The 26,695-nt window shown below is 47.4% G+C and overlaps 1 protein-coding gene across 5 annotated transcripts in view; it reads right to left on the reverse strand.

Moving 5' to 3' along the window:
* LOC127616672 (phospholipid phosphatase-related protein type 4-like) overlaps positions 1-26,695 on the reverse strand; it is an 84,489-nt gene that overhangs the window by 36,465 nt on the left and 21,329 nt on the right. For all 5 annotated transcript variants that reach the window (XM_052088417.1, XM_052088418.1, XM_052088416.1 and 2 more), the window contains 4 exons: positions 24,052-24,247; positions 8,087-8,144; positions 7,658-7,831; positions 3,768-3,900 (listed from right to left, as the gene is read on the reverse strand). In XM_052088417.1, the coding sequence (XP_051944377.1) occupies positions 3,768-3,900; positions 7,658-7,831; positions 8,087-8,144; positions 24,052-24,247 (561 nt within the window). The remainder of the gene's footprint in view (positions 1-3,767; positions 3,901-7,657; positions 7,832-8,086; positions 8,145-24,051; positions 24,248-26,695) is intronic.

Genomic DNA, 26,695 nt, shown 5'->3' on the forward strand with positions numbered 1-26,695 from the left:
TGGTCCGTATTCGTGAGGGGGACGAATGGAAAACAGCATTCAAGACCCCATTACGGCACTTCGAATACCTGGTCATGCCATTTGGGCTAACGAACGCGCCCGCGGTATTTCAGTGTCTCATTAACGACGTATTAAGAGATTTTCTGAACCTGTTTTGTTTTGTTTATTTAGATGACATCTCAATTTTTTCTCGGACTCTAGCAGAACATCAACACCATGTCAGGCTGGTTTTGCAGCGTCTACTAGAAAACCGGTTATTCGTAAAAGCAGAAAAGTGCGAGTTTCACGTCGAGTCCATCTCTTTTCTGGGTTTTATTATCGAGAAGGGTCAGCTAAGAGCTGACGAAACCAAAGTTAAGGCCGTAGTAGACTGGCCCACGCCCAACAATAGAAAGCAGTTGCAACGTTTCCTAGGTTTCGCTAATTTTTACCGTCGCTTCATTCGCAACTACAGCCAGAGAGCCCTGCCTCTGACCCGGTTAACCTCTGTCAAGATCCCCTTTAGGTGGGACACTGATGCTGACCACGCGTTCGCCGAATTAAAGAAAGCCTTCACGAACCCTCCAGTATTACAGCATCCTAACCCTTCTTATCCGTTCGTCGTAGAGGTGGACACGTCGGAGTCCGGCGTGGGGGCCGTCTTATCGCAGCAATCCCCAGTCAACCAAAGACTTCACCCCTGCGCCTTTTTCTCTCGTCGCCTCAGCCCAGCAGAAGCCAACTACGACATGGGGAACCGTGAACTGCTAGCCGTCGTTTTGGCATTGCAAGAATGGCGACATTGGCTCGAAGGCACTGAAGAGCCATTCACGGTGTACACTGATCACAAGAACCTTGCCTACATCCGGTCAGCCAAGAGGCTAAACTCCCGCCAAGCACGGTGGGCGCTTCTCCTCACTCGCTTCAACTTCACGCTCACCTACTGCCCGGGCTCAAAGAACATTAGACCGGATGCACTCTCCCGCATCCATGACCCTGCGGAGAGGGACAACGAACCCCAAAGCATTGTTCCGGACCATTGTATCGTGGGGGCACTGAGGTGGGCCGTCGAACGTAGGGTCAAGGAGGCCCAGAACGGAGTTCAAGTCCCGGCTGGTTGTCCGGCCGGGAGACTGTTTGTACCCCCACCTCTGCGCGCAGAGGTGTTACAGTGGGGGCACACTTCTAAGGTGGCATGCCATCCAGGGGTGAACCGGACCTTGGACCTCGTGTCGCAGCGGTTTTGGTGGCCGGAGCTACGCAAGGATACCCAGGACTATATCAAGGCCTGTTCCACCTGCGCATGCATGAAGGCGTCCCACCAACCGCCGGCTGGTTTGCTGCAACCGCTGCCTACTCCTTCTCGACCATGGTCCCACATTTCCCTGGATTTTGTCACCGGGCTGCCTCCTTCCCAGGGAAAATCCGTCATACTCACTATAGTTGACCGCTTCTCTAAATCTGCCCATTTTGTGGCGTTGTCCAAACTGCCCTCTGCCCAGGAAACCGCCGACCTCCTAGTGAGACACGTCTTCCGTCTTCATGGAATTCCGGTGGACATTGTGTCGGACCGGGGCCCTCAATTCATCTCCAGGGTATGGAAACGTTTCTGCCAGGCCATGGGGGCCACGGCGAGTCTGTCTTCCGGATACCACCCACAGTCCAATGGTCAAACGGAGCGCATGAACCAGGATTTGGAGGCAGCTCTGCGCTGCGTTTGCCTCCATCGCCCCTCCTCGTGGTCGGCCCACCTGCCTTGGGTGGAATACGCCCACAACACCCTCGTCTCATCGGCTACCGGTCGGTCTCCTTTCATGGCAGCATATGGTTACCAACCTCCTCTGTTTCCTTCTCAGGAGGGTCAGGTGGAACTCCCTTCCATACAGCTGCATCTACGACGGGCCCATCGCGTATGGAAGGAGACCAGAGCAGCACTGTCACGCACGGCTCAGCGGAACCGGCAGATCGCTGACCGTCGCCGACGCCCAGCACCCAGCTATCAGGTGGGACAGAAGGTGTGGCTGGCGACTAAGGATCTGCGACTCGCAGGTACATCTCGCAAGTTGGGGCCTCGCTTCACTGGACCGTTCGAGGTGGAATTGGTCCTCAGCCCCGTCTCCGTCAAGCTCCGACTGCCGCCCACCATGAAGATCCACCCCGTGTTCCATGTTTCCCTGTTGAAGCCGGTGGCCACCAGTCCCCTGGCTCCTCGGCCCACGTCGCCGTGGTCCGCCAGGAGGCGTCCGTTGGGGGGGGGGGGGGGGGTACTGTCACATTTCGGTTTTTCGGTCTGGCCAGCAGGTGGCAGGAGCGGTCTCCCTAGCACACCTGCTGGCAATCATTAATCAGTAGAGACACTATTTAAGGACTCCTACGTTCTACACCTGTTGTGGGAGTATTGTTTATGGCATTGCTTACCTCATTGCTCATTGACTAGTGGCTTTTGACCTCGTCGTGTTTTCGCGTGTAGTCTCGGTACCAAGTTTGTGTGTAAGTACCATTTTGTTTTGATGATCTGGCTTTTCTTGCGTGTACAGTGTTACCTTGTTTTTCGTTCGTAGTTTGTGGGCTTTACTTTCCTTTTCTTGCTCTTTTGTGCAAGCACCTTTTGTTAGTCGTTTTTGATTTACCTCCTGGTCCTCATTGTGGACCAGCGCTTTATGTTCTCGCTTATTTTCGGTTCGATTTGGACATTAAATTGTCTTTACATCGGAGACCTTGTTTTGTCTACGTTTTTTGGATCCCACTCCCTAACTCGGTTTACCCGAGTTCGTAACAGATCACACAAAGCCCGGACAAGCAGATTCAGGGACGTTTTTTTTCTTAGAGCCATTACTGCAATAAATAACCACCGAAAGTACTCAAAGCTACTGCATTTTAAACCGAAACTCACTACCTCACTTGTGCAGTAATGAGCAATATCTGAACCATTTCATTTCATGTGCAATATGTGTCCTGTGTGCAATATAAGCCTCAATCCACACTACCACGACTGCTGCTGTTGTTGAGTTTAGTATTTATTATATTTTATTCTATTTTATTTTATTTTTTTCGAAATGCACAAAGGAGTGGCACCCAAATTTCATTCTATGCTCTACAATGACAATAAAGGCGATTCTGATTCTATTCTTTGGCCTTTGACTCAGCATGTCTCATGCTTCATTTTTAGTTTTACGGTTTTTGTGCTTGTACTGTCTTTGTTATTAATTTATTGTTTATTGTTGTATATATGATATTTGCTCCATGTACATCACATTAGTTTCAACATTAGTTAGTACAATGGTTCTTAACCTTGTCAGAGGTACCAAACTCAACCAGTTCATATGCACATTCACCGAACCCTTCATTCGTGAAAAACAAAAATATGACTTTTCACAAATTCAAGACAAAAAAAAAAAACGCATTTATTAAAAACAGAAAAAAGTACTTGAAATTTCAAGACATAAGTATACGTTTTTAAAATTTTACAATGTACTACCACGACAGTCACACGTTGACTACTGAGCCAACTACATTTCCCGCAGCACTGATTGGACAAGCAATGTAATGTGATGTGTTATAACTAATGACATGTTGAGTCGGGTGTGTCTTAACCTCCATGGCAGAGGCTTTGTCGAACCCCTGAGACCGATTCACCGAACCCCTAGGGTTCGATCGAACCCAGGTTAAGAACCATTCAGTTAGTAATTTGTAAAAGCATGCAAGCATGTGGAGTGAACAAGAGTCTAAATTGGTGAAAAAATGTTGAATTTACCAAACTGTGACATTGGAGATTTTTGTCTCTTTACCTTGGCGGCTGTTGACATCTGACTGGCAGACGCTGTGGAAAGATGAGGGGGTAGGCTTCCTCAATGTGAAGTGAAGCGGCTGCCTTTTTGACTTATCTTCACCGGGCCAGAAACTTCCAACTGCGAAAATTCCCTGAATACAAATTTACACTGTCAGTCTGATGACGCGTGACACACACAAATGCATTGGATGAAGGAACTGCATTATTGTCAGGTTCCGTATTTGGCAGCAGGTGGCAGGCGTTCATTCTGCTGCCTGCACACCTGCTGGCTCTTTGTCGGTGATTACACCTGCTATATCTAGACGCTCCGGCTGTCGACTCCTTGCAGGAGTATTCCATGCCGTACCACTGCTGTTGCCCATGTATTGAAAGTGCTACTCGTATACTATTGCTGATTGTTACATTTTTCGACGTCTCCTTGTGAACATTCTAAGTGCATGCGTATTCTAGTATTTGCCTAATCATTTTCCTTGCTGTTTTTTGCAAGCGCTTTTCGTTCTCACGTTTATATCATTTCCTGGTTCTCGTTATTTACCAGCGTTTTCTGTTTTCTATTAGACAGAGTTTTTGTTTATAATACAATACAATACATGCTGATTTATATAGCGCTTTCACAACAGCGGCAGCTGTAACAAAGCGCTTAAAAAAACAGTTAACAAAGTAAAATAACAAACACAACATAAAAGACGGACAGTCGCACAGTCCTAACCACTTTTAGAAGCACCACATCTGTGCAAATACACAACCCCTTTCAAAGTTTTTCCTCCTTGGTTGAACATCAGAACTGTACTAAGGTAACAAAACCAAAACCGCCAATATACACACACACAGCCGATGAAGCGTAAACAAACTCAGTACTTGCCTCGTAGGCGGCGAGGGGTAGGGATAGGAGTCGCCGGCGGAGACTGCTGGCGTGACCTCAGGATCCGCAAGTAAATATTATTTTTGTGACGAAGTGCTTGTCAGTGCCTGCTATTTCGGGGATCCGCTTATTCTCGTTTTTCTGTTACGTACGAAGCGGTTCCTTTTCCGCTTTGTGCGTAACGTGACAATTATACTCAGCAATTTTTTGTAATACATTGCATGCATGAAATTCATCGCTACATCATAATTTCCCAAAAACATCCATCCATCCATTTTCTGATCTGCTTATTCTTACGAAGGTCGCGGGCATGTTAGAGCCTATCCCAGCTGTCTTGGGACGGGAGGTGGCGACACCCTGAACTGGTTGCCAGACACTTGCAGGGCACACATAGGAGAGCAATCATCCACACTCACAATTACACAGAGGGACAATTCAGAGTGTTCAATAAGCCTCCCATGCATTTTTTTGGAATGTGGGAGAAAAATGGAATACCCGGACAAAACCCACACAGGCACGGGGGGAACATGCAAAGTCCACACAGGAAGGTTGAGCCGGAACCAAACCCTGCACTGTGATGGAAGTGCTAAAAGATCGACCATTGCGTCACCGAAACACAGACTGACCAAGGGACCGGGCAAAGCACGGCTCAAAGACCCCCGATGACAACTAAAATAAATGGAACTCAGTTTCCCTTGCCCGGACGCGGGTCACCGGGGCCCCCCTCTGGAGCCAAGCCTGGAGGTGGGGCTTGTTGGCGAGCGCCTGGTTGCCGGGCCTACACCCACAGGCTCAGCCCAAAGAGGCAAAGTGGGTCCCCCTTCTCATGGGCTCACCACCCATAGGAGGGTCCAAAGGGCTGCAGAAGCTAGCTCGAGGGACGTGGAATGTCGCCTCTCTTGCAGGGAAGGAACCCGAGCTGGTGTGCGAGGTGGAGAAGTTCAGACTGGATATAGTCGGACTTGCCTCCACACACAGCCTGGGTTCTGGTACCAGTTCTCTCGAGCGGGGTTGGACTTTCTTCCACTCTGGAGTTACTCACGGTGAGAGGCGCAGGGCAGGTGTGGGCATACTAATTGCCCCCCGGCTCAGTGCCTGTACATTGGGGTTCACACCGGTGGACGAGAGGGTTGCATCCCTCCGCCTGCGGGTGGGGGGACGGGTCCTGACTGTTGTTTGTGCATATGCACCAAACAGCAGCTCAGCATACCCACCCTTTTTGGAGTCCTTGGAGGGTGTGCTGGAGAGTGCTCCTGCTGGGTACTCCCTTGTTCGACTGGGGGACTTCAATGCTCAAGTGGGCAGTGACAGTGAGACCTGGAAGGGCGTGATTGGAGGAACGGCCCCGTTCAGAACTTAAGTGGTGTTTTGTTATTGGACTTCTGTGCTTGTGAGGAATTTTCCATAACAAACATCTTGTTCAAACATAAGGGTGTACATATGGGCATTTGGCACCAGGACACCCTGGGCCGCAGTTTGATTTGTGGTTGTATCATCGGATTTGCGGCCGCATGTTTTGGACACTCGAGTGAAGAGAGGGGCGGAGCTGTCAACTGATCACTACCTGGTGGTGAGTAGGCTCCGATGGAGGGGGAAGATGCCGGTCCGTCCTGGCAAAACCAAACGTATTGTGAGGGTTTGTTGGGAGCGTCTGGCGGAATCCCCTGTCAGAAGGAGTTTCAACTCCCACCTCCGACAGAGCTTTTGCCATGTTCCGGGGGACGCGGGGGACATTGAGCCTGAGTTGACCACTTTCCATGGCTCTATTGTTGAGGCGGCCAATCTGAGTTGTGGCCGTAAGGTAGTTGGTGCCTGTCGTGGCGGCAAACCCCGTACTCGCAGGTGGACACCAGCAGTAAGGGATGCCGTCAAGCTGAAGAAGGATTCCTATTGGGCCTTTATGGCCTGTGGGACCCCAGAGGCAGCTGACGAGTATCGACTGGCTAAGTGGAACACAGCTTCGGTGGTTGCCAAGGCAAAAACCCGGGCATGGGAAGAGTTCGGTGAGGCCAAGGAACCTGACTTCCGGACGGCTTCGAGGAAATTCTGGTCCACCATCCGACGTCTCAGGAGGGGGAAGCAGTGCACCACTAACACTGTGTCCAGTGGGGATGGGGCGCTGCTGACTTTGACTCGGGACATTGTGATCCGGTGGGCAGAGTACTTCGAAGACCTCCTCAATTCCACAAACATGCCTTCCGAGGAAGCAGAGTCTGAGGACCCTGAGGTGGGCTCTCTATCTCTGTGGTAAGGTAGGTATTCATCACCTTTATGGACAGAATTTCTAGGCGCATCCGAAGTGTTGAGGGGTTCCGTTTTGGTGGCCACGGTTTTGCATCTCTGCTTTTTGTAGATTATGTGGTACTGTTGCTCCTTCAAGCAGGGCTCTCCAACTCTCACTGGAGCATTTCACAGCTGCATGTGAAGCGGTTGGGATGAAGATCAGCACCTCCGAATCTGAAACCATCGTCCTCAGTTGGAAAAGGGTGGATCGCCCTCTCCGGGTCGGGGAGGAGATGTTGCCCCAAGTGGAGGAGTTTAAGTAACTTGAGGTCTTATTCCCGAGTGAGGGCAGGAGGGAGCGAGAGATCGACAGGCGCAGTGTCTGCTGTGATGCAGACGTATCGGTCTGTCGTGGTAAAGAAGGAGCTGAGCGAAAGGGAGAAGCTCTCAATTTACCGGTCGATCTACGTCCTAATACTTATCTATGGTCACGAGCTATGGGTCATGACCGAAAGAACGAGATCCGCAGGGTGTCCGGGCTCTCCCTTATAGATAAGGTGAGAAGCCTGGAACATGCCCGGAACACCTCGCTCACTAGCAGGAGACGCCGGGAACAACCCAGGAGACGCTGGAGAGACTATGTCATCCAGCTCGCCTGGGAACGCCTTGGGATCCACTAGGAAGAACTCGAAGAAATGGCTGGGGAGAGGGAAAGCTGGGCTTCCCTCCTAAAGCTGCTGCCCATGCGACCCGACCCCGGATAAGCGGTGTAAAATGGATAGATGGATGGATGGATAGATTACCAGGTAGGTAGCAACAGCTATCCCCAAGATCCATCCACAGTAGACATCAACAGGATGGTTTCGGAATTGTATGATCCTGGTTAATCCAGCTAGAAGGGCCAACATGATGAAAGAAAACACCAAGAGAGGCTTCAGCAGCTTTGTGGAGTCTGTCAGCACTGCATTTAAATACATCTGAAACACAATTCAAAGGCTTTTACACAATCCAATCATAGATTATATTATGAAATTTATGAGATCCATTTCATGAATGAAAAACAAATTATTTTTTACTCTTACTACAGGCAAATGCCATCAAAACAGAGAGAATAGGTTACCTAGCATGTTACATTTCCGTGTGTGTGTGCATGTGCATATGTTTGTGCGTGTGTGTGCGTGTGTGTGTGTGTGTGTGTTTGTGTGTGTGTGTGTGTGTGTGTGTGGACTTACGGAGACATAGACAGCTGCAAAGCCAGCCAAAGAAGCATGCTGGGATGGGAAAGATTTCCTTTAAAATAAGAAGAATTAGTTATGTGTGGCATCATCCAGCAAAAATATCATCAGTATATTCCTAAATATTCACCTGTGGGTTGAACAAAAGGAGCTCCAATGAAAACAGAACAATTCCATCTTTAGTAGTTGGTAACATATGTATGACCATAATTTTTATTTTAACTACATACAAAATATAAAATTCAATGTGTGTGTGTGGGGGGGGGGGCTGTTGAGGGGGCGTTGTGTGAGCTGTTGACGCAATATTTGGAGTTGCTCATGGCAGTATTGATTTGATTGAACTTCACCAGCGTAGCTAGTGCAGACACCATCTGCCTTCGCTCCATTTTTATTAACGTACTAAGATGCACAGATGATTGTGTAATGTTATGAAAATGGAAAAACACACTTTTGGTGTGTGATGCATGGATATGTTGTATACACAGATGGGCTCAGAGGTTGCAATTAATGAGGATTACTTTTCAGAAGGTGGTGTCCACAGAGGCTTTCCTGATAAAGTAGGGCACTCTGTGCAATGGCGATGACATGGTTCTGGACATCAATTCAAAGCAAATCGAAACTCCAAGACGACTTACTGGCAATATTCCTCACTCTGAGGCATTTTTATCCAGTCCATGGCGAGCATCCATGGTTCAGAGAGGTCTCCAAGAGGAATTGTTAGTCTAGTTTTACTGTCAGTTATGCCTTTAGCTCATCTATGCTGATTTATCCACGCTGTTTGTGTGGTGAATTTCTTTTAATGTGGATTCATCCATCCTCATGATCACCGAATGTCACCAAGAAAAGGAGGGGAAAAAATGATGGAACTTATTGACACATCCTCCTTCATTTGATCAATTTCACTTGTGTCATGTTTTTGTTTAGATTACATTTGGTTTTGTTCCCTTGTGCCCTTTTTGTCTTCAACTGTTCTCGTCACCCGGGCTCCTTGTGTTAACCGGGTAGCTCCCGCAACCCTTTGTGTCTTGTCCAGGTGTTTCTCATTGTCTCATCACTTTGCTTGTACTTAGTTCCCTGGAATTCTGTCAGTCTTTGTTGGATCATTGTGTGTCTGTGTACTTCTGTCATGTTTTGACTCTGGAGACCACGTGTGTTCTTGGTTTTACTGTTTGGTGCTTTCTACCGCCTTTATTACCGATTTGTCTTACTGTTAATTGTGCATGTTAAATTGCTCCATGTACAGCACTTTGTATGCAGCGATGGCTGTTTGAAAGTGCTCTATAAATACTGTTGACTTGACTTGACTTGGCTGTCATTGTTTATTTTGTTTGTTTGTTTTTTTGCTACTTTGGATTCCTGTGGTTTTCAGGACTTTGTTTCTGCACTTGAGTTAGTTTTTCCATTGTACTCTTGCAAGTGTTTTTGTTAATATATTTTGCTCAGTCCACCCTGTTCCTCTTGCCTCACTGCTTTTTGGGGTCCTCTACCTATCATCATGCAAAAGTTGACAGAATGATCCAACTAAGATCCCCCACGGCCAAAGGCCTGGTCTCACAGCCATCTCTCCCCGTTCCGGTGGCGCAAGTGTTGCGGCTGCCACCCCGTTCCGGCGGCGTAAGTGATGCAGCTGCCACCCCCTTTCCAGCGGCGCAAGTGATGCGGGTGCCACCCTCGTTTCCAGAGGTGCAAGTGTTGCTGCTGCCACCCCATTTCCGGTGAACCAAGTGTTGCCGCTGCCACCCCATTTCCGAAATGTTGCCGCTGCCACCCCGTTTCCGGTGACGCAAGTGTTGCGGCTGCCACCCCTTTTCTACTGGCGCAAGTGTTGCAGCTGCCACCCCTGTTCCGGTGGCGCAAGTGCTGCGGCTGCCACCCCCTTTCCACTGGCGCATGTGATGCGGCTGCCACCCCCTTTCTGGCAGTGCAAGTGGTGCGGCTGCCACCCCGTTTCCAAAGTGTTGTAGCTGCCACCCCATTTCCGGCGAGGCAAGTCTTGCGGCTGCCACCCTCATTTCTGGTGACGCAAGTGTTGAGGCTGCCACCCCGTTTCTGGCGGCGCAAGTGGTGCGGCTGCCAGCCCCTTTCCGGCGGCGCAAGTGATGCAGCTGTCACCCCTGTTTTTGGTGGCACAAGTAATGCAGCTGCCACCCCGTTTCCGGTCACGCAATTGTTGCGGCTGCCACCACGTTTCCAAAGTGTTGTAGCTGCCACCCCCTTTCCGGCGGCGCAAGTGATGCAGCTGTCACCCCTGTTTTTGGTGGCGCAAGTAATGCAGCTGTCACCCCGTTTCCGGTCACGCAAGTGTTGCGGTTGCCAGACTCATTTCTGGTGACGCAAGTGTTGAGGCTGCCACCCCGTTTCTGGCGCCGCAAGTGTTGCAGTTGCCACACCTGTTTTGGCAGCGCAAGTGTTGCGGCTTCCACCCCGACTCCGGCAGCACAAGTGCTTCCAATGGTGACTTTGGGACATCTGGGAGCCGTTCCTTGAGGGAAGGGTACTGTTTGTTTTTGTTTGGATTACATTTGGTTTTGTTCCCTTGTGCCCTTTTTGTCTTCACCTGTTCTCGTCATCCGGATCTCTTGTGTTAAACAGTCAGCTTCTGCAACCTTTTGGGTCATGTCCAGGAGTTTCTCGTTGCCTCGTCACTTTGCTTGTATATAGTTCCTTGGGTTCTGTAAGTCTTTGTTGGATCATTGTGTCATGTACTCATGTCATGTTTTGTTTCTGTCATAGGTTTTTTTTTTGTGGCTACTTTGGTTTCTTGTGGTTTCCAGGACTTTGTTTGTATACTTCAGTTAGTTTTTTAATTGTACTCCTAGAAGTATTTTTTGTTAATATATTTTGCTCAGTCCACCCTGCTCCTTGACCTACCACCACGCAAAACTTGACACCTGGTTCGTTTTGGTTTCTATACAAAGCTGACCGACTGATACATCTTCTGTATAAATGACATTGCTGGTTGGGAAGACCTCAGCAGCAACAACCAAAGTCAAGCGTCTCATTCTATGCTGTCGAGAAATTTTGACCCACCCATCTTTGCCTTTTAAGTGTTATACCACAGCATTTCAGATTCAAGTTTGGAACTGGATTAGACCATTTCAACACCACCCATCCATCCATTTTCCGATCCGCTTTATCCTCTAAGGGTCGCTGGAGCCTTCCTGCGTGGAATTTGCTTGTTCTCCCCATGCCTTTGTGGGTTTTCTCCTGGTACTCTTGTTTCCTCCCACATTCCAAAAACATGCATGGCAGGCTGATTGAACACTCTGAATTGTCCCTAGGTGTTATGGTGAACGTGGGTGATTGTTCATCTCTTTGTGCCCTGTGATTGTCTGGCAACCAGTTATGATGTCCCCTGCCTAATGCCCAAAGACAGCTGGGATGGGCTCCAGCACACATTAGAAAATGGATGGATGGATGGATGGATGGAAGTATTTTAAAATAAACTCTTAAATATACTGGGAGCCAGTGAAGTGAAGCCAGAATTTGTGTTATGTGCTCTCACTTCCAAGCTCCAATTAGGAGGTGATCAGCAGCATTGTGGACCAACTGGAAACACTTGAGGGAGAACTGTCTGATTCCAAAATAAAGTGCATTACAGTACGGTAATCTAGCCAAGATCTAACAAAGGCATTGGTTATTATTTCTAAGTGCTGTTGAGAAAGAAAGGGCTTTGCCTTAGCCAGCTGCCTACAATGAAAGGGTGGGATGTACAAGGACCACTGGGACCAAACACCATTATTTCTGTTTTCTTTTCGTTTAAATTTAAGACATTCAATGGTATCCACACTTTGATTTCCTCTCGGCAAGACAAAAGGGGTCTTAAGGAGAAACATCCTTATTGCTCTGCTGGACAGCTGAGCAAAATGAGACTGTCATCTCTGCGGCACTGGAAGGAAAGATCATGTTTTCTTAGGATGGAACAGAAGGGCAGCAAATACAGTGAAAACAGCAGGGATCCCAAAGTTTAACCCTGTGCAACACCACACAACAGATGGGCAGAGTAGGGCTCAGAGCAACCGAGGCTAACATAAAAATTCCTATCAGCCAAATAGGATCTCAACTACTCTATAGTGCTCCCACTAATGCTCACCTGGTGCTGCAAACGAGCCAGCAGTAGACTGTGGTCCACTGTATCAAATGCAGCAGTTAGATCCAATAAAACAAGACACACAATCTAGTCATTTTCCCAGAGTATGTCATTTAAAATTCCCAACAGTACTGATTGTGCCATGCATCATTGACCAAAAGCAAGGAGAAAATCTAAAGTATGTGCTTGTTTGTGAGTGGGGTCGGTCGGACATGCATGGCACTAAATTAAAAGCATTAATAAGTCCTAAAAAGTCTATTGCCAATGTTTTTTCAGGATAGCACACATGAATACTAAAATCCCCTATCAAGTCAAATACAACTTGACCCTATAGACAGGATATGATCATATATCATGATTTCGGCAAGATTTGAAAAATCATTCAGAAACTGTAAATGAACAGCCCTGCCAACTCAACATGGTGAATATTCACTGTTTATATTAAACATAGTTTTGAAAAATAGTCCCTGTTCCTCTACCATGACCTAAAGTTTTCGGCGCGACCAAGTAAAAATATGCAGGCGGAAATAGTTTGAGGATTGCACTGCACTCACGACAACAGTCCAAGTCTCAGTCAGGCAGAGGAAATCCAGGTCACTGGAAAGAAATACCCTCAGAATAAACATTTTGTTGGTCAACGTCCAGGCGGTTAGCAAGCCTATCCTGGTGTGAGCAGCAGGAGTGCGCAACTTCTTCGATCAGTGAGCTCTGGGAAGCTCCCTCAGTAGCTAGAGATCCACATAGCGCCGAAGCTCCTTGGGAGAGCTGACAATCGGAAGCAAACAGGACTCGACAGGGTCGCCAACACACCAAAACAAGTATCGCTGTGCGTTCGGGAACGAGCAGCGGACGAAGTGTGTCTTATAAATTAGTTCCCTTTTTACCTTCTCTAAATGGCCACCGCGTTTGTCGCGACGGGATTGCATGGACACGGAAGAATTACCCCGGCATGTATTTTATCACCAGGAATGTTCGTCAGGAACCCCCCCCATCTATGAAAATTTGCTGGACATGTAGTTCAAGCGGAACATATACTGTATGTCTGAAAATGTCTGTTAAACCTGAGCAGGAATAGGAATCACCAAATCCCCTTTATCCCACCCTCCTTAGGCCCCTAGGCATACTTTGTGAACCCGGCTGTCTTAAATTTGAATTCTGAACATTTTTGAAACTGTAATCTATGCCTTCATCACAAAATGTCAAACTGTCCATTTTCAACACCATTTATTTTGAACAGGGTCACGGGTGGGTGGGGGAGCCTTTCCAACTGACTTCGGGCGGAAGGCGGACTACACCCTGAACTGGTCGTCAGCCAGTCAGGGCACATATAGAGACGAAAAACCATACACACCAACAGTTGCACCGTCACTGAGTGGGAACCGAACCCTGCGCCGCCCACACACAAGTCAGGCAAGTGTATCACTACACCATCAGTAATGTGCTTTACTTTGGAGTAAGCCAGTCTTCAGTTGGTTTAAAATGTTGCTGCTCACCTCATAAATGGAACACAAAAAAGACAGCATATAAGTCATATTATGGCCACCTAGGATTGGATACGCGTGTCCTTTAGAGTCATTTTAAGATAATGCGATTTATTGTTAAGCGCTTTATTACAGCTGCAGCTGTTGTGAAAGCGCGACATAAATCAGGATGTATTGTATTGTATTATCTTGTATTGTATTGTCTTTCTAGTTCTAAAGGTGTTTTGTCCAGCCTTATGTTACTGAGCATCTTCAGCTGTACGCCACTGCCCAAGGCCTCAGGTCAGCTGGCCAACAGCTGCCAGAGGTTCCAAAAAAGTAGAAGCTGAGAGAACCAAGCTTAGAGATTAAAGCATTTTTTTGAGCTATCAAACGACAAAAATATTTGATTGAATTAAAAACGCAACTGTCATAATTAATTCAAATTAACTGAATATTAATTGTGATCGCATTTTTTATCTTTTCTGAATTTTTTTGGTCCTATTTTTCCCCATTTTAATGCTCTCATCAACATGGAATCATTAATCAGTTTTCTATGTGCATAGTGCAAATATTTACTTAAATAACATTTTCGATTTTCAATTTTACATGAACATTTTTTCACTTGGAGCAGTTAGTCACACATAATTGCTCATAACAATATTGTTAACGGGCTGTTCGGTCCCTATACTGCCGATGTCAGAGTTTGGTTTGCATTGCCGGCAATAAGTCGGAATCGTTTCCAGTGAGGGTTGGACTCCGCCAAGTTTACCCTTTGTCGCCGATTCCGGTCATCACCTTTATGGACAGAATTTCTAGGTGCAGCCGAAGCATTGAGGGGGTCCGTTTTGGTGGCCTCAGTATTGCACCTCTGCTTTTTGCAGATGATGTTGTACTGTTGGCTCCTTCAAGCAGGGCTCTCCAACTCTCACTGGAGCGTTTCGCAGCCGATTGTGAAGTGGTTGGGATGAAGATCAGCACCCCCAAATCTGAAACCATGGTCCTTAGTCGGAAAAGGGTAGAGTGCCCGCTCCGGGTCGTGGAGGAGATCTTGCCCCAAGTGGAGGAATTTAAGTATTTTGGGGTCTTTTTCACGAGTGAGGGCAGGAGGGAGCGAGAGATCGACAGGCTGATCGGTGCAGCGTCTGCTGTGATGGGGACGTTGTATCCCTCTGTCGTGGTAAAGAAGAAGCTGAGCGAAAGGGCGAAATTCTCAATTTACCAGTCGATCTACGTCCCAAACCTCATCTATGGTCACGAGCTATGGGTCATGACCGAAAGAACGTGATCCTGGATACAAGCGGCCAAAATGAGTTTTCTCCGCAGGGTGTCCGGGCTCTCCGTTAGAGATAAGGTGAGAAGCTCGGTCATCCGAGAGGGGCTCAGAGTAGAGCCGCTTCTCCTCCACATCGAGAGGAGCCAGATGAGGTGGCTCGGGCATCTAATTAGAATGCCTCCTGGACGCCTCCCTGGTGGCTTGTATCCGAGATCTTTTGGCTGCTTGTATCCGAGATCTCGTTCTTTCGGTCACGACCCATAGCTCGTGACCATAGATGAGGGTTGGAACGTAGACCGACCAGTAAATTGAGAGCTTCACCCGTTGGCTCAGCTCCTTCTTGACCACGACAGACCGATACAACGTCCGCATCACAGCAGACGCTGCACCAATCCGCCTGTCGATCTCTCGCTCCCTCCTGCCCTCACTGGTGAACAAGACCCCAAGATACTTAAACTCCTCCACTTGTAGCAAGATCTGCGCCCCGACCCGGAGGGGGCACTCCACCCTTTTCCGACTGAGGACCATTGTTTCAGATTTTATTTCAACCGCTTCACACTGGGCTGCGAAACACTCCAGTGAGCGTTGGAGAGCCCTGCTTGAAGGAGCCAACAGGACCACTTCATCTGCAAAAAGCAGAGATATATAGAATACTGAGGCCACCAAAACGGACCCCCCTCAACGCTTCGGCTGCGCCTAGAAATTCTGTCCATAAACGTTATGAACAGAATCGTGACAAAGGGCAGCCTTGGCAGAGTCCTACCCTCACTGGAAACGATTCCGATTTACTGCCGGCAATGCGAACCAAATTTTGACATCAGTAGTATAGTGACCGAACAGCCCATATCAAGGGGTTCGGTACCCCATTCTCAGCAAGCACCCCCCACAGAACTCCCCGAGGGGCATGGTCAAACGCCTTCTCCAAGTCCACAAAACACATGTAGACTGGTTGGGCGAATTCCCACATACTCTCGAGAACCCTGCTCAGAGAGTAGAGCTGGTCCACTGTTCCACGGCCGGCACAAAAGCCACACTGCTCCTGCTCAATCTGAGGCTCGACTTCCTGACGGACCCTCCTCTCCAGCACCCCTGGAACACACCCTCTGGTCCTCTTTTTTAAAAAGAGGGACCACCACCCCGGTATGCCAATCCAGAAGTACTCTCCCTGTTGACAACGCGATGTTGCAGAGGCGTGTCAACCAGGACAGTCCCCACAACATCCAGAGCCTTGAGGAACTCCGGGTGAATCTCATCCACCCCCGGGGCCTTGCCACTGAGGAGCTTTTTAACCACATCGGTGACTTCAACCACTGAGGTAGGAGAGGCCACCACAGAGTCCCCAGTGTCTGCTTCCTCCAAGGAAGGCGTGCTGGTGGAGTTGAGGAGGTCTTCGTAGTAGTCCGCCCATCGGCTCACAACGTCCTGAGTCGAGGTCAACAGCGTCCCATCCCCACTATACACAGTGTTAGTGGTGCACTGTTTTCCCCTCCTGAGACATCGGATGGTGGACCAGAATTTCCTCGAAGCCGTCCGGAAGTCAGGTTCCTTGGCTTCACCGAACTCTTCCCATGCCCGGGTTTTTGCCTTGGCAACCACCGAAGCTGTGTTCCACTAAGCCAGTCGATACCCGTCAGCTGCCTCTGGGGTCCCACAGGCCATAAAGGCCCGATAGGAATCCTTCTTCAGCTTGACGGCCAGACCAGAATTTCCTCGAAGCCATTCCAGTTTTTGCCTCGGCGACCACCAAACCTGCATTCCGCTTGGCCACCAGCAAGTACGGGAGTTGCCGCCACGACGGGCGGTACCGACCACCTTACGCCCACAACTCAGATTGGCCGCCTCAACAATTGAGGCACGGAACAGGGTCCACTCTGACTCAATATCCCCCGCCTCACCCAGGACATGGGAAAAGCTCTGTCGGAGGTGGGAAATGAAACTCCTTCTGATAGAGGATTCCGCCAGACGCTCCCAAAAAACCCTCACAATACGTTTGGGTCTGCCAGGATGGACCAGAATCTTCCCCCACCATCGGAGCCTACTCACCACCAGGTGGTGATCAGTTGACACCTCCGCCCCTCTCTTCACCCGATTGTCCAAAACATGCGGCCGCAAATCCAATGATACAACCACAAAGTCAATCATCGAACTGCGGCCAAGGGTGTCCTGGTGCCAAGTGCACATATGGACACCCTTATGTTTGAACAAGGTGTTCGTTATGGACAATCCATGACGAGCATAGAAGTCCAATCACAAAACACCACTCAAGTTCTGATTGGGGGGGGGGGCGTTCCTCCCAATCGTGCCCCTCCAGGTTTCATTGTCGTTGCCCACGTGAGCATGAAAGTCCCCCAGTAGAACGAGGGAGTACTCTCCAATACACCCTCCAAGGACTCCAAAAAGGGTTGGTACGCTGAACTGCTGTTGGGTGCGTACGCACAAACAACAGTCAACAGTCAGGACCCGAAGGCGGACGGAGGCAACCCTCTCGTCTACCGGTGTGAATCCCAATGAACAGGCACTGAGCCGGGGGGCAATGAGTATGCCCACACCTGCTCTGGGCCTCTCACTGTGGGTAACTCCTGGGTGGAAGCAAGTCCAACCCCTCTCGAGAGAACTGGTACCAGAACCCAGGCTGTGTGTGGATGTAAGTCCGACAATATCCAGTCGGAACTTCTCTTCCTCGCACACCAGCTCGGGCTCCTTCCCTGCAAGAGAGGTGACATTCCATGTCCCTAGAGCAAACTTCTGAAGCCGAGGATCGGACCGCCAGGGTCCCTGCCTTTGGCTACCGCCCAGCTCACACTGCACCCGAACCCTTTGGCCCCTCCCATGAGTGGTGAGCCCATGAGAAGGGGGACCCACGTTGTCTCTTCGGGCTACGCCCGGCCGGGCCCCATGGGTGTCGGCCCGGTCACCATGCGCTCGCCAACGAGCCCCACCTCCAGGCCTGGCTCCAGAGGGAGGGCCCGGTGACCCGCGTCCGGGCAAGGGAAACTGAAGTCCATTTGTTTTATTCTTCATAAGGGGTATTATGAGCCTCACCTAGGACTGTTTGCCATGGGTGACCCTGCCAGGGACATAAAGCCCCAGACAACTTCGCTCCTAGGATCATTGGGACACACAAACCCCTCCACCACGATAAGGTGACGGCTCACGGAGGAGCTGCCCATCAACAACAGTGAAAAAAATATTTTGTCACACAAGAGCTCCTTTAACGGCTCTTTTTATGGAATCAAAACAGAGCAATATAAAATTATGAAGTGCACATCTATGGTAAAGTAGTACTCAGCCTATAGAGGATTTAAGCCAGGAGTGTCCAAACTTTTTGCCAAGGGGGCCAGATTTTATGTGGTAAAATGTCGGGGGCCGACCTTGGCTGACATTCTTTACATTGAACAACAATAATGTTAAACAAATTTTAGTAAGCCAGTCTGTGTTTCACATTTCCATTTTTATTTTAATTTCAACAATCTTAAGAATTTCTTTTGGTTCATTTGAAACAGGTATATCACATGCAACTGATTATTCACTTGACTTAAACAGAAGTCTCCTGAGTGCAAATTGCAACATTTGAAACATAAAATGTATCACCTTGACTTTTCAATAGTCAGAAAACCTTTGACTCGAACAACGGGGAAATGAACAAGTAATACACATATCCACAACTGCAGGGATCATTTGAAATATGACATATCAGTCAATATAAATGTTGATTGAACTTTTTAAATTTTACTCTGGAATGACTGATGTAGATCTTAACAAACATTTATTCAGAGACTTATTGCCAGCTGACAAATGATCTTAATGTGACGGGTGATATTGAGATCTGGATTGAAGTATTGATGCGCAAAATGTCTCGCAGGTGATCGTCCGTTAGCCGTGTCCTCACACAGCTTTTATTTATGTTCATAACCGAGAATGTCTTCTCACACAAATACGTCGACCCAAACAAGCTCAGCATTTTCTTAGCAAACGCTCGAATCTCTCAGAACCTGTCCTTATTCAGCTGTCGGTAAAAGTTGGCGAGAGAAAGTTGCTGGTGCCGACTCCGGCTCTCAGCATCACACTGCAACGCAATGAGCTCCAGCTGCAAGTGGTCTGGAACATCTCTGTGTCCACGGAAAAAGGTGAAGAAAACAAAGCAATGTCCTTCTCGATAGGTGCAAAATCTCGAAAGCGTTGTCTGAACTCTTCAGCCAGAGATGAAATAGCTGATGCGTAGCTCCCTGTTTGTGCACTGACATTGCTCTGTGGGAATGTGGTCATGATTTCTTGCAGCGCTGGAAAGTGTGCAGTATTGGGTTGGGTCTGCGACATGTCTTTCAAACAATTTCAGCTTAATTCCAAAGGCTTTGATCTGTGAATATAGTTAATTGGCTTATGACTGCGTCTGGTCCCTGGAGACTGGTGTTGAGGATATTAAGGTGCTTTGTAATATCAACCAGAAAACCAAAAATCAGACAGCCACATAGGGTCACTTAGTTCTTGCATAGGTTGTCCATTTTCAGCCAAAAAACTCACTGATTTGCTGCCTAAGAGAAGCGTGACAGTGCAGAACCCCGACTGAGCCAGCGCACGTCAGTGTAATAAACAACATCTCCATATTCCGCATGAATCTCACTTAGAAATTGTTGAAACTGACGGTGGCATAGCGCTCTGGAGCGGATATAGTTAATAGTTTTTATCACCGATTTCATTTTTTGGATGGTGCACCATCAGTAATAATCCCAGAAATTTTATTCCACGGGAGTTTCATGTCATTCACGGCAGCGCAAACAGAAGAGAATAAGTTCCATTCCTCTTGTTTGGGTTTTCAGGCTCTGGAGGTCCAGTAGTTCTTCAGTCACGTTCATTTCATTGTCCACTCCCCTCAGAAAAACAAGTAACTGAGCAGTGTCGGAGGCGTCTGTGCTTTCGTCGCAAGCCAGCGAAAAAAAATCAAACTCTTTTCCTCTGTCTCCCAATTGTCCGCTGAGATGTCGGCTGAGAGTTCTTCAATCCTGCGTGCCACAGATTTTGTTAAACCAGGCAGACTTTGGCAAACTCTTGCTGCTTCTTAGGGCATATTTTCTTCACCATCGTCATCATGCAGTCTTTGATAAATTCACCTTCGTTGAAAGGTTTGGAACGTTTTGCGATCAGCGTTGCTACCGCGCAACCCGCCGCTGTGGTGTTCTCGTTTGACTCTCGAGCTCTTGCAAAATACTGCTGCTGTGAGATTAAACGAGCTTCAAACTGCTTCAATTTCTCGATGTGTTCCTTGTCTGTAATCATGTTGTAAATGTCAGCGTGTCTTGTTTGGTAATGTCGCTTGACATTATAATCTTTAAATACAGCCACTGTCTCTTGGCAAATGAGGCAGACACAGTTGTTGCATATTTCAGTGAAGAAATAGTCCCATTTCCACCCATCCTTGAATCGTTGTCCCTCGCAGTCAACTTTCCTTTTTCTGTTGATTGTCGCCATTTTAGTAAACTGGAAGATTAATATGTGCACGGAGTGATGTGTCGTTAATTCGTGAGTGATGTCTCGTAGACTGCTACTGCCCTCTAGTGTCTAAATGCTATTACTCATTTAGTGAATGCTATTACTCATTTAGCCATTAGAGGGAAGCAGCACTCTATGAAACATCACTAACCAGTCTACGAGACCTCACTCAATGCAACACGTGTCCCATTGCGCCCAACCTGCGGGCCAGATGGCACTGATTTTATGACAGGGGCCGAGGGCCAGATGAAATTCGACCGCCGGCCGAATTTGGCCCGCGGGCCAGACTTTAGACATGCCTGATTTAAGTCATGGTTGCATCCTTAGTTTTTCTCAAGTTTGCTTTGAACACAGCAGTCAGTCTGTGTTGTTGGTCCTTCTTGCGCTGAAGTCTCTCTATGGTTTTGTGTGGACATCATGTGATGGTTCGATGACAACACTGGATACGTTTTATTTTCAGTGTAGTCGCTAGGTCGCTACCACTGCACCGCTGAACTCTCGACGTGCCTTATTGCACCGTCGCGGTCAGACGAACATAGAGAAGCTCCACCCCCATTATTTATATGGACACGGAACACGGTAACCTTCCACACAAAATCGTTCCAAACAAGTAACAATCGTGTCAGTGGCATACATCAAACTCAGAATGCCTGCTCTTTATTCCAAACAAGTAACAATCGTGTCAGTGGCATACATCAAACTCAGAATGCCTGCTCTTTATTCACCAGAGGCTTATCAACCTAGTCTCTTATTATCTCTCCCAAAACAGTGTTTTCTCTCGCTTGGTGTACTTTAGCCTTCTCCGCTACGTACAATTTCTGTTCATAACTTGTAATGGAGGCTCTCGCTGGCCATTCGTAGTGGAGTCGTTAGATGCAATGCGAATGATTTCAGCTTGAGTTTCAGCTTACCTCTCTGAGCTCATCCGCCCCTACACACCTGCCCAGCGCCTCAGGTCTGCGGACCAGACATTATAAGAAGTACCAATAACTAAACTGAGGCTCAGAGGGGATCGAGCCTTTTCTGTTGCTGGTCCCTCTCTCTGGAATGACATCCCACTGAACATTCGGCAAGCCTCCTTCATCTTCAAAACCCTCCTCAAAACTAACTTGTATTCTTTGGCATTCGACTCAGCATGACTTATTTGTTCTTGCTTTTACTGTTTGGTGCTTTCTACCGTCTTTATTACCGATTTGTTTTACTGTTTATTGTATATGTTAAATTGCTCCATGTACAGCACTTTGTATGCAGCGATGGCTGTTTGAAAGTGCTCTATAAATACAGTTTAGTTGAGTCGAGCTGTGGACAATGTTGACAGGCTTGCATCCAGTCGCCATACATTTAGGTCTGGCTTCAGCAAAGTTGTTCTTCGTCGTGTCATTTTCTTCGCTTTGAAATGATCCATAGCTGTCTGTCTTAAATAAGGGGGCGGAGTCCTCACATCAGCTGTGTGCCTGGCCATTAAGTGGTATTTCAGACTCGACGTGCTATGATGATCGCTCAATTTACGACTGCAAAACATCCAGGTAGTTTAGGTCTTGTCAGCGGAACTATCTGGCTACTTTTTAAAAGTAAACATTCAATTCATAAACTCTTTCAGTATCTGTTTTCGGTGTCTCGGGGCTGGCAAAACAGACGTGTGCGTGGACCTGTGCAGCGCTTGTTGTTTTGTTTCTGGTTTATTTATAGAGCAACGTAACATCGGCTGTGACGTGTGCCGCGTTAATCTCGCGAGAAAAAATTTAATCCCGTTAAATATTTTTAAAATTAATGCCGATAATAACACACTAAACTGACAGCTCTAATTTTCATCCATTTTCCCATCCATTTTCCGAACCGCTTGATCCTCACTAGGGTCGCGGGGGGTGCTGGAGCCTATCCCAGCCGTCTTCGGGCAGTAGGCGGGAGACACCCCGAATCAGTTGCCAGCCAATCGCAGGGCACACAGAGACGAACAACCATCCACGCCCACATTCAAACCTCGGGACAATTTAGAGCGTCCCATCAGCCTGCCATGCATGTTTTTGGAATGAGGGAGGAAACCGGAGCCCCTGGAGAAAACCCACACAAGCCCAGGGAGAACATGCAAACTCCACACAGGGAGGCCGGAGCTGGAATCGAACCCGGTACCTCTGCACTGTGAGGCCGACGCGCTAACCAATGGACTACCGGGCCACGCAGCTCTAATTTTTTTATGTTTTATTTCGAACTATGGAACAATCTCCCATTACTGATGTATAATGGGAGATTGTTCCATAGTTCCACAAGCAACCGCTCTATCCATTTTAGAAACCCACTCAAAACCCAATTTTATTCCTTGGCTTTTAACAGAGCTTGAGATTCAGACTTTTTTTATTTATGTTATGTTAAATTATCTTATGTTGACCTCGTAATTATGTACAATACTTTGTTTGCAGCTGTGATTGCACTATCACTTGTAGATATCAGTTTCTTTGGACTCATCCTGATGGCTAATTCACAGCAAAAAACAAAAATACCTGTAATGCATAAACCATGGAGGGAACAAGGTTTATTATTTGTGAGAACACAATTGAGCATTCTGCATGGAAGCTGTGACTGTTCTTGACTGAAGCATAATTTGTGAACCGAAGCGGCTTTGTTCAAAAGTATTATTCATGAATCGTTTGTTCGTGAACAAATACATTTATGAACTGAGTTTCCACTGTGCATTGTGTCCAGTATTGAAACAGTGGTGACAATACTCATGGAGGGCAATGTATACTGTTGCTGTGTGTGCAATTTGTCAAAATAGAACAGCAATGCATTAATTGAAAGTACAGTGATCCCTTGCTTTATCGCGGCTTCAGTACATCGCATTTTTTCCCATAGTCCTGTATTCAGAAAAAAATGCAGAATGACTCAGAGGTTTTGTACATGCCTGTACTGTACTATACCTGTATATGCAACGTGCGCTCATTCAAGGCGCATGATTATTTCCCGGCGTGACTTCGACCAATGACAGCGCGAATGGATTCACCCCATTAGCTGATTGGCTGTGCGTCTTTGCAGCCCCACCCAGCACCTTCCCTTGTGTCTTGTCACTCTGTTGACTGTCTGGCATACTGTCTCTTCGTGTTGTGTTTGCTATGTGCGAGGCGGGGGTGGGAGTGAGGGAGGGAGAAGGGTGGGGAGGTTAATGGCCTTGTCCCACAGCAGCAGTAATTCCCTCTTCACCTCCTCCTCCTCAATACCGATTAATTGTCTTATCATAAACACATCGGCTGCACGGGGATAGCTGGCCAGGAGCTAGCTGGAGGCAAACAGCAGGCTACACCGTCAGAGCATCAAGTGAGAGCTGCCTTCTACGCCACCAACACAAGTCTCTCAGAAGGCAAATGCTGATGAATGTTAATTACTGTATCAGGTTTTATCATGAAAGATGTCAGTAAATATGTGTACTGCTGTCGTCTTTGTAGTATAAATACTGTTTACATACTGTATTTTAAACATGCTGGTACCCATATGCAAACATTCCTGGGGGGACAAACCCTACGGTTTTTCACTTATCGCGGCCGGCCGGTTCTGGTCCCTATTAACCACGATAAGTGAGGGATCACTGTAACTCATGTACACATTACATCCAAAAGACTATACAAATACTCTTCATCCAAGACAAAACAATATTTACCTCCCAGAAGTGATAAGAATGATGTCTTGTCCGGAACAAATATCGTCCAGAATAAAAGCTTCATCACAAGTTGATATGTTGATGTGAGTTAAATTGGGTTTGCACACATCTAGCCAGTAAGGTGTGTGCTGTCCAGTAGAGAGCTGAAAAATGTCAGTTATCAGTGCTGTTACAGACAGGCCGAAGATATGAACACCTGCGAAAAAGCATGAGAATAATTGTATTTAATTGTACATTATATCTGATTTTGTCTTGAAAATAGTATTGAAAATGATAGTTCATATTCAATTTATACACACAAAACAAAATGACAACCCATTTGAATGCTTTTGCACATGCAACAAGAATTTTGATATCTGAAATACAATTGTAAAAAATGTGCTTGCGCAAATATGCATGAAACTCAGAATTTATTGAAACAGATTCTCTTTCAGCATTTAGACAGAAACATGTCTGCTTGCTATTCATTCAAAAATATATATTTTATGGAATAATTGATTTGTTTCCCTGTTCTCTCCGTGCCTACGTGGGTTTTCTCTGGGTACTCCGGTTTCCTCCCACATTCCAAAAACATGCACGGCAGGTTAAGTGATCTCTGTAAAATTGTCTGTAGGTATGATTGTGAGTGTGAATGTCTGTTTGTGAATGTGTGCTCTACGATTGACTGGCAACCAGTTCAGGGTGTACCCGCTAGAAGAAAGCTGGTATAGGCTCCAGCATGACCGCTACACTCGTGAGGATTAAACGGTTTCAAGAAATGGATGGATTACCGTATTTTCACGACTATAAGGGGCCATTAAAAGTCTTTAAAATTCTCCAAAATGGACAGGACGCCTTATAATGCGGAGCGTCTAGTGCAGGGGTGGGCAAATACTTTTTGCATAGGGCCACATGAGAACCAGAAAATATTATGGAGGGCCGGATCAAAAGGGTGAACTAAATTCAACATAATATTAATTGGATTTCTTTATTTAAAAAGCAGTATTTTGCATTTTTTGGCACGTTTTTCAGACTTTAAGAGTACATTATTCTGTCATATCGAACGGGATTTGCTTGACTTGGCGCTACTGCGGGCTGCCGTATCATCTCCCCCTTCCTCCCTAAGCTCTGCAACTTCAAGTAACTGTGCCACCTGGCGTTGAAGTGCCTGTCATTACAAGTCCATCATTGACATCGAACCTTAAATGTGTACCAACGTTCGGCGGGCCGGATTAAAAAGACCAACGGGCCGGATCTGGCCCGCGGGCAGTAGTTTGCCCACCACTGGCTCTCGTGTATGCGCCGAGGTCCAAAGCCTGACTGAGAGCACCTCTGGCCGACACGCTGTTTAAATAGAGAAAAGCCGGAGTGAGTGACGACAGGCATGCGGAAGTCCGCCAATGAGTGATGGGTGGGCGTGTAAGAGGACGCTAAAGGTACGCCCCTCGCAGGTACCAGTCGTCAATGATTGAAGGGTGGGCGTGTAAGAGGACGCTAAAGGCACGCCCCTAGCAGGTACCAGTCACGTGAGTACATAAAGTAAATAGTAAAGAGTAAATAAAGTACAACCGAACTCAGTTTTGCTTCCTTTGCCTTTTTACAAATGTGTTATTAGCGTGCGTGCATGCATGCCGTATGTTTAAGCTGGCGTATGTTTTATTACCATGCCTGGCTGCGCCCAATAAAACGGTGCGTTTTGTGTATGTGTCAAATACAGAAATAGCACCCCTTACTGAGACTGCGCCCAACAATACGGTGCACCGAATGGTCGTGAAAATACGGTAAGTTGATAGAATGTCTAAAGTACCTTTTGTCCTCTTCTGTTCTCCCACTCCCATTTTCTGCCCCGTCACACTGCACATTTCACATATGTGTTGTGATCCACATCTCCACTCTTGCCTTTAAGACTGGTTTTGTCAATTAACCTCAGCATGGTAAGCTCTGGCTATGTTTTTGTTAACCTTTCGTTAAGCTCATATGAATTGCATCCATCAGCCTTTTCCTGAATGATCTTCTGGCTTTTACACAGCTACCAGCCCTTTCGACCCTGCATTCTTCTCATTGCATCCCTCAATTGTTATCTACCAAGTCAACAACAGCCTTCCTCCTTCTTTCCTTCTTTTCAGACTGCTGTTGGAGCAACATATCAATGATTCCCTGGCCTCAATTATCATCCACAAATCATCCTCTCAGCATTACAGCAGACTAAACCAAGAAACCTCTCAAGAATTTCACTCTGTATTCCTGGAAGAAATATATCTATCCATCCATCCATTTTCAGATCTGCTCTATCCTCACGAGGGTCTCGGGGGGCGCTGGAGCCCATCCCATCTGCCTTTGGGCAGCAGCAGTACCCTGAACTGGTTGCCAGCCAATCGCAGGGCACACAGATGAACAACCATCCATACTCACACTCACACCTAGGGACAATTTGTTCCATGAACCTACCATGCATATTTTTGGAATGTGTGAGGAAACCGGAGTACTCGGAGAAAACCCACACAGGCCCAGGGAGAACATGCAAACTAGACACAGGAAGGCCAGAGCCAGAATTGAACCCGGCGTGCTAAGCAGTCGACCACTGTGCTGCCGCAAGAAATAACAATTTGCTCCGAATTAGATTTTTTGATGGTCAGACTCACATTTTTGTGCAACTTCCAAAAGT

Source organism: Hippocampus zosterae, chromosome 15, assembly GCF_025434085.1.
Source record: "Hippocampus zosterae strain Florida chromosome 15, ASM2543408v3, whole genome shotgun sequence".
Taxonomy (NCBI): domain Eukaryota; kingdom Metazoa; phylum Chordata; class Actinopteri; order Syngnathiformes; family Syngnathidae; genus Hippocampus; species Hippocampus zosterae.